A 14,592-nucleotide genomic window follows, 5' to 3' on the forward strand; every position below is an offset into this window, starting at 1 on the left:
GCCCATCTTTATTATCAATCTTTTTATAAACTATAAAATATATTTATATCTTATTTTTTATGTTTATTATATGAAAATTATTATTATTATAATTTAACCAAATTCAATAAAAATTAAATTGAAATGATTAAATTTAAAATGTATTAAAATTATAGAGACTAAAATAAATAAAATAAAAAAAAACATTGGGTTAAAGCATTGTGTTTCTTGCGGAATATCCATAGCGGCTTCTTCTGGAATTACTACGACGTTTGATGCAAATGAATCCCAAGAATCCCAACAAGCCTGCTCCTATAATCACTCCAAACGCAATGCCTGCCTTTTGTCCGCCACTCAGTCCTTTTGAATCTGCACCACCCTTTTCATTCAATGCTTTGTTCGTGGCCGGCGCCGGCGCCGGAGATGAGCTTACGTCAGGCGAAGGTGCGGGTGGTGAGATATTGGTGTCGGGTGGCGGTGGTGGACTCTCAGTGGTATTTGATGGTGGCGGAGGCGGACCGTCAGTTGTGTTCGATGGTGGCGGTGGAGGCGGACTGCCAGTTGTGTTCGATGGCGCTGGCGGAGGTGGACTGCCAGTTGTGTTGGATGGCGCTGGCGGAGGTGGACTGCCAGTTGTGTTGGATGGCGCTGGCGGAGGTGGACTGCCAGTTGTGTTTGATGGCGGCGGCGGCGGCGGCGGTGCACCATCGGTTGTATTCAACGGCGGTGGTGGAGGAGGAGGAGGAGATGCATCTTGAGAGAGAGTAAAATTTGTGAAATTAAAGAACACAAAAATGAGAATAAAAACGGAAATTCCAATCCTTCTTGCCATGAGGATACCTATGATAAAGATGCACATAAACACAAATATTTATACACTTTTAATTTATGTTCTGTCTTGTTTTATTTGTCTGCAATTTTAAGATTATTGTGTGCATAAAATTTATGTAAATTTTATTTATTGGGTCTTATATTTAAATGTATAAATTAGCCTTCAAAACTTTACTTTTATCGATCAAAAGATTATTTTAGCAAAGTATGGCAGGCTTAGCCGGCTGGTTTTTATGTCAAAACTAAGTAATTAAATAGTATACGTTCTTAATAATTATACACTTAATATCAGTTTACAAAATATTAATACTCGATTCAAATTTACATGTATTTAAATTATATTTTGAATTTTGTAATTCAAAACAATAATTTTTTTAAGATAAAGATTTATGTGTTTTTAGTGTATCTTGATATTGAAGTTAAAATACATGATTATATTTTAAATTATGTTAAATTCATGTTTTTAAATCTTTAATTTATAATTTTATTCGCTTTTTATTACTTATAAATGGGTGTGGATGGAACGTTAGGAAGAGCATTTGGGCCGGGCCTGGAATTTGGTCTGAGTTTTTGTTTTGATCTTTGAGCCCATTAATTTCTATCATTACCGGGTCTACTGAGCGTCAACTTAAAACGCCGACGTTTTATACTCCTCCGTAAATAAAAACGCAAGTGCCCTCGTGGATTCTCTATATAAAGGCAAATAGTGGTTACTGGAATACTGACGAGAGCCATTTTTTCGCGCGAAAGTTGAAATTGCTCTGATGAGAAGTGCGCTGATTTTTCGTTTGAAGTTTTTGGTTGCTCGAGATGCTGTAAGTAAGCGCCGTTCTACTTCCAGTGATTCCTTTCACAAAACGATATTGTTTCTTGTTAGGTCTTGTAAATACGAAGTTCTTTACGATTTTGTTTAGTCGAAGAGGAATCCAAATCGTTTATTGAACTAATAACCGTGATTTCTCACTCTCGTAATCCTTGATATGAAAAGTTTTGTTCGTCGATCGGATTAGATTAGGTATTTTAATTGATCGATTTATCTCTTATGATGTGTACGGTCTGATGTCTCAATACTTAATATCTTAGATTTTGCCATTTCGAACTAGCTGCGGCAGTGCTGGTTATCGTGAGTTCAAATTAGACTCCCTCTGAACATATTGTTTCTTCAATCAATAGTCGTGTAGTCTTATGAATCTTAATTGCTTTACGATTTTGATTAGTCGGAGAGGAAACCGAATCGTTTATTTAACTAGCGATCGTTATTACTCAGTGTCGTAACTCTGATGATAAATTTTTTTGTTGTTCGTCGATCAAATTAACTTAGGTGTGTTAGTTGATTGATCTGAATCATATATCGATTTGTTTCTTGTGCACGATTCCGATGATTAATAGAATCTCTCTCGATATAATTTATCTTATGTTTTGCATAAATCGCTGTAGTCCTTGTTCTTCTGAGTTTAAATTAAAAATGATTCCTCGACGAGCGTTCAGATATTTATTTTTTATCTCAGAATTTTGAAGACGATTTGGCGTCGGGAGTGATTTACGTGGATGCGTGTTTTGAATTGCTACCAGAAGGTCCGGAACATATTTATTGGTACGTATTTTGATGATTTTACACCGTGATACTGTTATAATCTTTTATAAAGTTCAAATCGTGAAGCAAGTACTTCGAAAATCTAGCAAACTTCTCTGAATTTTTTTCTTGCTAATTTATTTCATTTTTGTGCATTAGAACTGTGATACTTTTCGATTTGTTGAATATTATGTCCGGTAGAAGCTTGCACTGATTCATTAGATTTCGTACATTCGAGGCTTGAGTTGCGTTTCTTTTTAGAAAAGGAAAAGATAAGAGTTACTACTGCCTATCAACATTGTGATCTGAGTCTCGGTTTTATTTATTTAGGAGCTCTCTGGTTGTAATATTATCTCAAATATTTTGTATAAAACAACTTTCCTAAAATAAGTTTTTTAAGCATGATATTTCTCTTATTAACTTTTGAGTCATTATTTTTCAATAGTTCACGTCTAACCATCTCCAGTAGTCTTAATTTATTGTACATAATTATATTATCTGAAATATCTTATACAAAACAATTTTCCTGCTTCTCGTTAGTCCTAATTGCTTCTAGGCTTGAACTCCCAAAAAACATTATTGTTGGTTTAAATATTCTCTTCCTTCGACATTCGACGTGTTATTGTTTCTTAATAGTCTTAATTTCCTTTAGGTTTATGTTGTTCTTTGATGTTTTTCGTCATATATAGAATGACTTTTTTTCGTTATTTATTATTAATGTACTCTGTTCAGTCTATACACTACGATACTTATGGAATAATTTAAGTTGCTTAAAATACCATCCTGAGTAAATCATATGCCAGTTAAGGATACAAAATCAGAAAATTCCAGTTATCAATCAGCCTTCTTTTGATTATGACTTTATTGCTCCCCGTGCTTATCCTAAGTTACTAACACTTCCAATAAATAAAGAAAGAAAGAAAGAAAGAAAAGAAAAAGAACTGAATTGAAGTTGAGAGAAAAAAGAAAAAAAAAAAATTCTAAGAGCTTTAGTGAAGGGAACAATGAAAGATCTTGGGAAGTCTCAAAACTGCGACATCCTAAAACTTCTCAATTTTCTGGATTTATCACCGAGTGTTCTTTGGTTTCTTTTCCATCAAAATTAGCACTTAACCGTACAAACTACAGTACCCCTATGCTTGAGAGGGTTGCCAACCAAAGGTAGCTCCAAACATTTTCGGATTAAGAGAGTGGTCCAATAGTTGACACCAAATGATTTTGGGTTGGAATATTTAAGTTTTTTGTTATTTTAATCTCTCTTTACTCTTAATGGAGTTAGATTAGAGAGATTTGTACGGGCTGACATTTAGTTCACTTCCATCCAGTGTCCAAAATACTCGTTATCAACAGATGTATTGAAAATAAAAAATGTTGTGTAAATTTTATCCTTTTTTTTTGCACAATTAGGTCGAGAGAAGAAAGTCCTCAAAGAATTAGTGTTGGAATCCCCACTGTCTTTAATCAAAACAATTGAAGAGTTGAAATTTTGATGGAACAAACTTTTAAGGGATTTGAACCAAAACTCACTTTTTCCTTATCCTTAGTTCTAAGGAAGAGATCCTCGTTTATTTTCATACAGATGAGAGAACTTGTAGATATCAAGTCTTGTGATCATTTTGATTGATATATATTTTTCTGAGGAAATTATGATTGATATATTTTATATATTGTCTAGAGGGGAAATATGTATCTCGGTCTTGCGCTATATAATATATTTTTTTTATTGAGAATATCCCACTCACATCTTCTCACATGTACAACACTACAGAAATAGGTTGCATGTACTGTGTCATAGAAACCAAATAATATTCATATAACCCAAGACAATTTAGGTAATTCTCAACTTTCTAAGTGATCCGAAGCACTTCCTAGTTCCTATTTCAGATGTTTGTGTTTGGTTACTATTTTAAAACACTTTTCAATAAAGTAAGAACACTATTTTCAAAAAAAGAAATTAGTTCATGTCTTTTTTTCTTTTTTTGTTCAACACTTTCTTTGTCAAACTTTCGTTCTCTAATTCTTCTCTTTCTAATATCTTTTTTGACAGTTTTGTTCTCGTTAATTTCTCTTTTCGCACCATTTCTTTCTCTAGCTTTTCTCACCCATTTTATCTCACTAATTTTCGTGACACTACCTTCTCGAATTTACTCTCTTCACACACACTTGTTTGTATTAGTCTCTCTACAGTAACGAGTCTCTTGTTAATTTCTCTCTGCAAGTATTCTCTCATTTGTTTCATTTTTGTGATTTAGTTTTAATAATTTTAACATATTGATTGTGGTGATATGTGAATTCTAGAAACTAGAAGCATCTGTAGTCTGTATTTTACAAAGTACTTGTAGATGACTAAAAGTATGTTACGAAAACTTAGTATTTGGTTAAAGTTTTTAGAGTGATTGTACCTATTAGGAATGTCTTTTAACAACCTTGATTACCAAGTGTGGTTTGAGAATTCTAAAATAGATAGAAATCGCTTTAGATGCATCATTTAACTAATCTTTAAAACGTTAGTAATGCTGAATACTTGTTTTATACCCTTCTATACTTACATTTTACATGTCCGAAGTACTCCATCAACTTATGGTCATCAGGGGTGTAACTGGTTTGGTTCGGTTTGGGTGTCTAATCGAAGCCATAAATGTTATGGTCAAGTATATATTTAGAAGGGATTTTGAAATTGCTGAACTGCTTTTGTGAGTTTAAAATTACTCATGAAGATTGATCAAAAGGACTGTGTACACATTTCTTGTTCCTAGTAATATAGGTTTGAGAATCATGAGCGAAACTTAAACGTTGTTAATAAAACATTGAGACTAAAAGCTTCTGCATGTTGCTTTATTGTGTGCATACTTTTCGATAGTTTACATCTTGCACTATCTTTTAGGAATGAGTTCGAACCAATATGCAACTGGACTTCGCGTTGATGTTGAATTTGATGCATAAGCTTTGAAGCGAAGTAATTGCAACTGCAACATGTCGCAGAGGTTTGTTCCTCTACCAACGCTTTTCTTTCTTTTTCTCTTTCTTGCACATCTACAAAGTCAGAAAATTCTCAAAATTATTCATATTAATAGAGCAAGAATTCTAAACAGAAAGGAAAGATCAATAATCTTAGCAATAATTTGGTGCTAGCATTTCAGAAAGCTCGTAATGAGATAATTTCAAATTTCTTGCTCAAAACAATTAAGGTAAATATGATGTGTTCCCCTTATGTTTATACAACCATTTGGCAGAAAAGTTTTCTTAATAAAAGGGCTACACGGTTCGGTTTAGTACTAGGCTTTATACAATCTTTTGTTCCCACCATTTAACGTGATTATACGGCATAAGCGTTCATATGTAATGTTTAACTTTCAGGTGGGAGGGTGTTATACAGAATTTCTATTCTTTTAAAACAAAATAATTAAATAAAATAAAAAATAAAAAAAATTTAATTTACAAATGTATTTCTTTCATTACGAAGCACTTGAAGTTTAGGAAATATTTTTAGAATTGGAGATAAACTTAAAAGAGAATGATGCAACAAAAAAGAAAGATGAATTAAGAGGATCTCCTAGGCTTAGAAAACAAAAGTCAGACAAAAATAAACATCTTAAAAGAAAATGTATAAAAGAATTGAAATTCAGAAGTCAAATCTTTTTTTCTTTTTATAGATAAACGTCCTATAAAGAACAGTATTAAATAAACAATTGTTGAAGGAGAACTAGATTTTCTAAGATGGAAAAGAATGAATGAATGTGAGAAGAAAATGAATTTTGAAGAAAGAGTTTTAGTTTTAAAATTTACTTGCAATCCAAAATTTAAATTTAAAAGTTCAATAGATTGTCTTTTGTATGATAACCGAAAATTTTTGGTTATTGGTTTTTCTACCATCTATTCTTTTCTCTCCCTACTTTTTAATCGATAGAAAACAGAAAATGCCACTGAACATTCTTTTTTCATTCTATACAAAACTAAAAAAAAAATGTTATTTGATAATTATCTATAAGAAGACTTATTTTTATAGCATTTTTTTATTTTAAATAAAAATGTAGGTATAAGTGAAAAAGTTGGGGGAGAAATCGAGGTGAAAAAAGGAGGGAAAAAACGCCACAATTTCCAACTAGCTATTATTAAAGATTAAAAACTAATTTTAGAATCATTAAAACACTAAAAAAAAAAAAAAGAATTACCTTCGAAAGAAAATAATGAATAAATCGTGGTAAACTAAAGTTATGGTGAGGGAAAAATGTTTAACAAAAACTTTTAAAGATGAAAAAAAGTAAAATGAAATAATAGTCCTTTTAAAAGTCATGAATTATTCATTAACGTTATGGTGAGACCAATTTCCTTCAACCTAACCATAAAACACGAGGATTAGACACTATTTTTTTTATTTCCATTTATACTTTCTATCAATTAATGTTATTGATGTCTTTATGTATATTTGGTAGATGTCTAAGATCTGAGCAACAAATACGACGCTGGCATAATTTTTGGGAATACTAGATCAACGGAAAGGGGGAGCACGCATAATGTTTAGAAGACCAACCTCCCTAAGACATCAAGTTGTATAACATATTTTTTTTCTACTAAAGTACTATTGTAATAGTTTTAGATATCAAAGTACAAAAAAAAAAAAAATAATAATAATAATATAATAATAATAAATAAATAAATAGTTTCTCTCTCAGAATTCATTTGATTCAAAATTTAACTTTTCTTTTTTAAAGAAATTAGTATTTTAGATTGAGTAGAGACGAATAGTTATCACGAACATACCATCCCCGAAGATATATCCGTACGTTTCCCTAGAGAGAGGAAACAAAAACACCACCAATAATACCAAGAGATTCGTCTCTTTTCTCTCGGGGATAGGAAAGAAAAAAAAAAAACAATTCCCGACCACCGCCGATAGAAACTATAAATAGCCACGGGTTTATCCACTTATCCTACTATTTCCAAGTACGCATGGGGCACGTGGTTTTGGATTTTGGTTTATTTAAGCTAAGTTGAAGGACCGTGATCCTTCCAATTCGGCTATTTGTAAGAACACCCTAATGCGATTGCAGTCCACGTATTAATATAAGAGATGGAAGAGTTACCTACACGGAAGCAAAACGCTTAAGATCGGAGCTATACTCGATGCCTTGGAATTTGACACCCTGAAATCCATACCTACGTAAAAACTTCATACTTGTCCTTTCCAGAGCTTCGATTTTCAGAGGAAACATGGATGGAATTTTTGGTGTGATCGATGACAACTTTAAAGTGTCCATAGTGGATTCAACCATGATGTGGATTGTGCATCGTGCTATGGACAAAGCTCACGAAAGAGTCAAGTCTGGAGAAGGCGTTATAGAAAGATTACATGAGATATCAAAATTCTACGAGTTGTCTGTAATGCAATTGGATGGGTGTATCACGTTTGTTCAAGAAGAAACGGACAGTCACAATCCGGAGAGCAGTCATGAAGAAGTGCTTGCAGGCTTGGCCGAAATAAGAAACCGCCTTCAACGACGTCTGTATGAATCGGAGCTGGCTATCCTACAAAAAGATAGGGAGTTGGCAGATAGATTTGTGAGCGAGTCGAAGTTAAGGCAGGCATTGGAATTTACGGAAAAGGAATTAGTTTCTTCACAGGAAGATCTTGAGCAAGCAAGATCAAGGAGTGCCGGAAGTTCCAACCTTAGCCCTCATGAAGGTGAGGATGACAATAGAGATGGGGAATTTTGTGAACTAAAAGACTCGGTGGATCGACAGGTTTGGAAGATCAGAGAAAAACTCGAGTTTGATGATTATGTGCCTAAGGTGAAGAACAGACGGAATCATTGTATCAACGATTTAAAAGTTGAAGAGATGGGGTCTGACATTGATATTTTGAAGGAAACTCTTGACATTGCGTTTGGAAAGATGCAGAGTGCCATTTTCTGTTCCGACATGGGACCAATAGAGCAGCAAGTAAAATCAAGTATTGAGAATGATATAATATCATTATGTCTTAATGGATTTGTGAGGGATTGCCAAGAGGATCTGGAAGCAGAAGCGAGAAGGAAAGAGAACCAAGTTTCAGTTTCCTTTAATGAACATTGGTCATATTTAATGAATGAAGCCATAGGTTTGTGTGAGGAGCTCAAGCCTCTCATTAGCCAAAATGAAATACAGCCCCAAAAAGAGGAGAAGAGTTCCCAGGTAGATCTAGATGGTAGATTTTCAGAATATGGGATAAACAAGGATGAAAACCTGCTAGAAGAGGAGGGTAGGCATGATGTTGCTAAAATGGTAAAGAACCAAGCAGAAGAACTGGTTCATTTGAGGCCAGAAATGCTTCGAGAGGAAAGTCCTGAAAGCTTGAAAAGTAGGTTCCGAGAAGTACTAGAAAAACTAGAGAATTTAAAGATTTTGAATGCTCGGATTAACAAAATTTTAGGCCAAAATTGGGATTTTGATGAAGAAGACATTCCTCCAGAAGATGGGGAGCAAATATTTACAGAAAATCGTAGACAGAAATCAGATGTTGGTACTTTGGCAGACATCTGGGGCAAGATGCATCAACTGCGGAATGAAGAAAACAGAGGAATACAAAACCAAATCTGCATGCTAACGCACCAGAGAGAGGACATCAAATTTCAAAACATAATGATGGAAGAAATTTACACCACTTTATTCCGAGGGGTGAGAGAAAAGTTTTGTAATGATTTGAGTCGCTGGGAATTGGAGATGCTGATTTCTGATGGTATCTGCAGAATTTTCATTAGGGATATGTTCAATCAGTTGGATGAAACCATGGCAAGTTACAAGATTGAAGCCCAAATTAAAGATGATATATATCATATTTTCTTCATGGAGGCAATGAAAGGCTACAGATTGCAGGATGTGAAGGACGAAAATCTCTATCTGGAAGGTTTGACATCTGATAATAACCCTTCTCGATGTTTGGAATGCGAAACAAGGCAGGAAATTTATGGAATCCCCTTTACGGTAATGCTGAAGGAATGGCATAAAAACATAATAGAACATACATCTGAAATACTTCTTAGAGAAGAGATATCTTGGTTCGTCTTGAGTGAGACAATCAAAAGCATCTGTTACAAAGCCAACCATTGTCCACATACCAAATTCTTCAACGACTTTCTTCCCCAAATTACAATTAAAGAAGATGTCTGCTCAGTTTTCTTGAGGGAAATGGTTACGGAATGGGAGGACACGATAGAGGCGTCTAACTTGGAAACTTTAATTAGGGAAGAAATTTATTGGACTATGCTTGATGAGGCAAAAAGTGAAGTCTGTGACAGAGAAAAGAATATTGATGTCCCAACTCAGGATAGTGACGTTACGGAAATTACATCATCTAGGAAAACACTAGGTGAAGGCACAGAGATTGGTCCGGGAAGTTTTTGTCAGAAACTAAGTTTGCTTTCAGAAGGCATTGAAGTAGTGGAAAACTTGGTGCTCAGTGCAAGTCTTGAGATAATGGATTGTAATAGTAAAGCTACCTCCGTAGAGTTGAAAGACATTCAATGCGTTCTCAATTCTTTGAGTAATAAGCTAGAGAAAACTATGATGCAGTTCAATAACAAGTTGTTTGTGGGCGAGTTGAAACCTAGCTTAGAAACTATAGTTGATGAAGCGGAAAAAATTTCTGAAATTTCTCCGGATTTGGAAAATGTACCAGATACGAAGTTCTTGTTATCAGAACTTCATAATATGAAGCTAAGCAAGTCAGATTCTAAGTGCCTAAAACTTCTGGAGTTTCCACATATATTTTATGATTTCGAGCTGATGGCAAATAAAAAGTTGGGACAATTAACGCTGAGGTACTAACCTCATAGTGCCTTCTGGTAAAGTTTCATTTGATCTTCCAGAGCGGAAAAAACTGGTGCTAATTGCACCTCCACCTGTTATCAAACCAAATAGCTTAAACAAAGTTTACTTCCTCAAGAGAAAACCAACCCTTGAAATACTTGGACAAAAATTTGTTGTTTAAAGGAAATTAACTTACCTCATGTTTTACTGTTGATAGATTGGAAGAAATGAAGCATACTTTATATCCACTTCCTCAAGTCATGGCTTCTCTGCGAGAAAGTGAATCACTTTATAAGAAGGCTTTCATCAGAAGATGCCAAAATCTCAGAAAAGCTGAAAATGAGGTTCTATAATCAATTCTAATACAGATATTTTTCCTTCATTATACATATTCCCCACGCATTCAAAGATACATCCAATTCTGAAAACAATTTTCTGTCATTTAATTGTTTTCCCACATTTCCTATTTGATATACATTAGGTGGATCTTCTAGGGGATCAAGTGGATATACTTCTTAGATTGATTGAGAAAGTATACTTGATTCTGAATCAACAATCACCGGTTTTGCAGCAATATTCTGATGTAATAGCTCCCCAAGTCTATTTTCTTTATTCTATGTTTATGTACCAATCTCATAGCAATTAACTTGCATTAATTTTTAACTGTTACTTTCTTTCAATATCTCTGCAGGTCTCAGAAATTCTCAGGTTGATCAAGGAGCAGGTAGCAGTACTTAGTACACCACCTAAAAAATTAGATACAAGCTCTGATGTTTAACCCTTTTTTTTTTTTAATCTGTTTTAGGCCCAAAGGAAATTGTTCTATAGGATTTATTTAGTAGTAGATGATGTTTCAGCAACAACGAAACTGCTAACTTAACAAAATTTGGTGGTATAGGTAAACCAAAATTTCAAGTACATACTTCTGGGAACGCAAAAGGTTCACTTTCAGAAAATGTTTGAGTACTTCACGGTGAAATTTTTTTAAATAAAATATAGTCCTCGCCATGCGGACACCAAATTTTTTTTTATGAATATAAAAGGTGGAGAAACTTTAAGATATGAAAGTTTTTAAGGCTTCCTTTTAAGTTATTTGCATAATCTTTTACTAACTTCGGTTCTCCTTGAGTTAAAGCAATTTGGAATAACTTTATTTGTATTCCCCTTCACTCTAATACAACTAAGCATTCTTTTTTATATTTCCTCACTTAATGAAAGTTTCCTTTGTTCCTATATAACAAATAGCATGTACACCAGTGAAGAAGCTCATGAACTCGGGAAGTACGAGTCTAATAACCAAAAGAAAGCACGCTCTACTCATTTTTGCCATTAGTTTACTGTTTACTGGTTCTTGCTTACTCAGGACGGTATTGTCAACAAAACCTATTATTGCATGAACTCAACATGCATATTTAGAATATATCAAAATCGAATAGCAATTATGAATCTACCAATGATGGAAAAAAAATATTAAAGGATAACTAAAATCCACACAAAATTAAGACTATGAAAAAAGAAACAGGAACATCCGAAATGATGAAAATGGTGACGCTGACAACTTTGACAAAGTTAATAAGAAATATTATAGCATTCCATTAAATGATAAAGAGAAACTTAATTTAGAACAATAACTTTTAAAAAATATTTTAGAGAATATGACACCTAGTGCTTCTAAATGCATGTAACAATCGAAAATAACAGAATCAAAATTCAAATCGTAATGTTGTTAAGCTCAAGCGGTAGCAACTCGATCCTTGAATATATAAAACTTTCTAAAACTAAAATTTGCAAGACATAATAATCTATAAATCCAAAAGATACTGCAATCGCATTACATAAAATTGCAGAAAATTAGGTAGTATGAAATACAAAGAAGGATAAGAAGTTCGTCAGAGAGTTACTTAAAATAATGGTTCACAGTCTGAGCGCAATAAAAGATTACATACAACATTAACAGAAAGCGGATCACACCAAAGAGAAATAGTGATAAACAAGAAACCACCGCTGAAGATCGACGATACACAGTTCGGCTAACTATTCAATTCACACGTCAATAAAGAGCAACGCCGACGCGAAATTGTCTTCAAAATAACAATAACTATAGAAAATCTATCCTAAATCAAATGGAGATATTTAAAAACAAGGCACAAGTCAGCAACGGATGGATCAAATCAATCAACTTGAAACCTAATCTAATCCAATCGAGGAACAGAAACTTTTAATCGATAATGAGCAATCACAATAATTAATTTAAGAAACTACTTGATACTGAGGAATCACGGTAATTAATGTAAGAAATTATTTGATCCTGAGGAATCACAATAATTAATGACAGGAACTATTTGATTTTCCTGGTCGACTAATCAAAATCGAACAGTAAGAAGGAATTATGAGACATAGCAATCACGATTAACGATAAAAGAAGAAACGATTAAGTCTTCCGATAATAAAATCTGACTAAAACAACGAATCGCAAAAGATCGTTCATCTGAAATACCTGTTTACGATATCGAAATCCACCAGAGCTTCGAAGGTCGAACCATTGTATAATCGTAAATCTCGTCGGAGCAATTTTAAAAGAAACCATCATTTATTCGCGCGCAATTTTGTGACATAGAAGTGACGCCGAGTACCCGCTCCTGCCTTTATATAGTATCACGGCTATCGAAACGGTGGCGTTTTGCGTACAGTGCGTACGCAGTTGCAACAGACAGCGACGTTTTACCCAGCGGTCAAGTGACTGTGTCACATTAAACCTTTTTTACCGAGGAGAAAATCGTACATTGGTCTGTGTCTGTTTAACGCAAAACGGCGGCGTTTTATTAATGACTAATAGGCCGGGCCACCATATTAGAAACTTAATGGGCTCAATCAAGCCCATTTAGATTATTGCCTAAGCCCAGCCCAAATGGTCCTTTCCATTGTTCACATCCATTTAAAACCTAATATTTTAATATTAATTACTTTTAGTTAAAATGATGCCATCACCTTAGTTTAAAGAAAATTAAAAATAAATAAAAAAAACAATTTGTAGAATTCATCCTAATCAAACTTGCAATGGAACTCAACCGAAATAATTAAGGCTGTTTGTAGATTTCTCGACGGCGGCTCACTCCCCTCCGGCCGCCGTTGTAGAGGCATCTACGGTGGCCCTACTTCGGAGCCACTCAACCATATCCCCAAAAACAAGCTCCACATTCTCTCTAGGTTCTCCAATCAATTGGTGCCACATACCTGGATATATCTTGAGCGTCTTGTCCCTACTGGCGGCGCGTCGGTACAGCTCCTCCACGCACGCTGGATCGCAGATCACATCGCCGCCGCCATGCGTTATCAGTAGAGGAACCTCCACCTCGTTGAACCTCTCCTGCAACTCTCTGCACACTCTCATAAGTTCCTGTGCCGTCGCAGCGCGAGGACGCGCCGCCACACGTCGAGGACTCGCCATCGCAAGCTTCCGCTTCCAGTCGACTTTGAAGGATACCTCAGGAATAGATCCGCGGGTGGGAACCACGCGCCAAGTCGGAATCAGAGCGGCGGCTAGGGACAGAAAGTGCTCCAATGGCCATGGCGGTTTGAACTTGGCGCTGATTCCGCACATGGCGCCATTCAGAACGACACCGTTCCACGATCGCAAGCCCTGGGTCGTCGATTTCTGACGGAGCGTTATCAGAAGAGCAATCGCACCGCCGAGCGACTCGGCGTAGAGGAAGGAAGGCAACGACGGCGCGTGACGCTCACGAAACGCGTCAAAGAACGAAATACAGTCGTCCACAACGGGGTTAATGTCAGGTATGTGATACTGAAGGCCATCGGAGAATCCATGGCCTTGATGATCGATAGCGCAAGTGATAAATCCGGCCTTGGTAAAATGCACAGCAGTGAGTTGAACTAGCCAGCTAGATTCGCCGGTGAAGCCATGAACGACGGCGACGATTCCGATTGGTTTGACCGGAGCGAGAGGGATCCACCACTGAGTGAACAGCTTAAGGCCTCTGGAATTGGTGATGAACTCAGAGCCGTGACTCACCGAATGGCGAGTGTAGAACTCGTCCTCCGTAAGAGAGCCGAAGGGGCTCCGCTCGTCGGCGTCTTCCACCGGGTGAACCATTTCCCGGTCGGAGGATATGTTAGTGTTGCAGGGCGGGAAAGCTAATTTGCGCTTTTGAGGGAGGGAAAAAGTAGGAATGGGAAGTGAAAGAGATGTGATTCTGGTAGGTAACGCATTTGAGGTATGCTTGGGAGTAGTTTTGACATTAATTTTTTATTTTTATCACATACCTTAAAGAATTTCTTCCCTTTTTTTTGTTTGGTTAATGTCTATTAATTAATTTTAAAAACTTTAATCAATTATCATAAATTAGTTTTCACTAATTTGCACCAAAGTTCTCATCACAATTATTTGTATTAATTACTGAAATTAA

General features: G+C 35.4%; 2 protein-coding genes and 1 long non-coding RNA gene across 5 annotated transcripts; 1 reads left to right on the forward strand and 2 right to left on the reverse strand.

Annotated features, from left to right (window-relative positions):
- Positions 1–1,472: 1,472 nt before the first annotated feature.
- On the forward strand, positions 1,473–11,593 carry LOC111802165 (WPP domain associated protein). Of its 3 annotated transcripts, none has more exons than XR_002816226.2 (4): positions 1,473–1,625; positions 2,319–2,404; positions 5,268–5,367; positions 10,860–11,536. XR_002816226.2 is itself a non-coding variant. In XM_023686433.2 (4 exons), the coding sequence occupies exons 1-4, from the start codon at positions 7,595–7,597 to the stop codon at positions 10,944–10,946; spliced, it is 2,901 nt and encodes a 966-aa protein (XP_023542201.2). In that variant the 5' UTR covers positions 7,075–7,594; the 3' UTR covers positions 10,947–11,593. The 3 variants fall into 3 exon arrangements, 1 of the variants encoding a protein (XP_023542201.2); XR_015421405.1 differs by lacking the exon at positions 10,860–11,536 and adding an exon at positions 6,817–6,949; XM_023686433.2 differs by lacking the exons at positions 1,473–1,625; positions 2,319–2,404; positions 5,268–5,367 and adding exons at positions 7,075–10,179; positions 10,386–10,512; positions 10,650–10,751 and having other exon boundaries at positions 10,860–11,593.
- LOC111802195 (uncharacterized) lies at positions 5,276–10,497 on the reverse strand. The gene is made up of 3 exons (XR_002816229.2): positions 10,365–10,497; positions 10,188–10,260; positions 5,276–5,416 (listed from the first exon to the last, which is right to left on the reverse strand). It is a non-coding gene; the product is annotated as an uncharacterized LOC111802195 (long non-coding RNA).
- A 1,509-nt stretch (positions 11,594–13,102) lies between the features above and the next one.
- Positions 13,103–14,419, reverse strand: LOC111790298 (caffeoylshikimate esterase). The gene has a single exon (XM_023671162.2). It carries the CDS (start codon positions 14,277–14,279, stop codon positions 13,278–13,280), a length of 1,002 nt encoding a protein of 333 aa, XP_023526930.2. The 5' UTR covers positions 14,280–14,419; the 3' UTR covers positions 13,103–13,277.
- Between the last annotated feature and the right edge of the window lie 173 nt (positions 14,420–14,592).

This window comes from Cucurbita pepo, chromosome 1 (genome assembly GCF_057944985.1).
Source record: "Cucurbita pepo subsp. pepo isolate OVF chromosome 1, ASM5794498v1, whole genome shotgun sequence".
Lineage (NCBI taxonomy): Eukaryota > Viridiplantae > Streptophyta > Magnoliopsida > Cucurbitales > Cucurbitaceae > Cucurbita > Cucurbita pepo.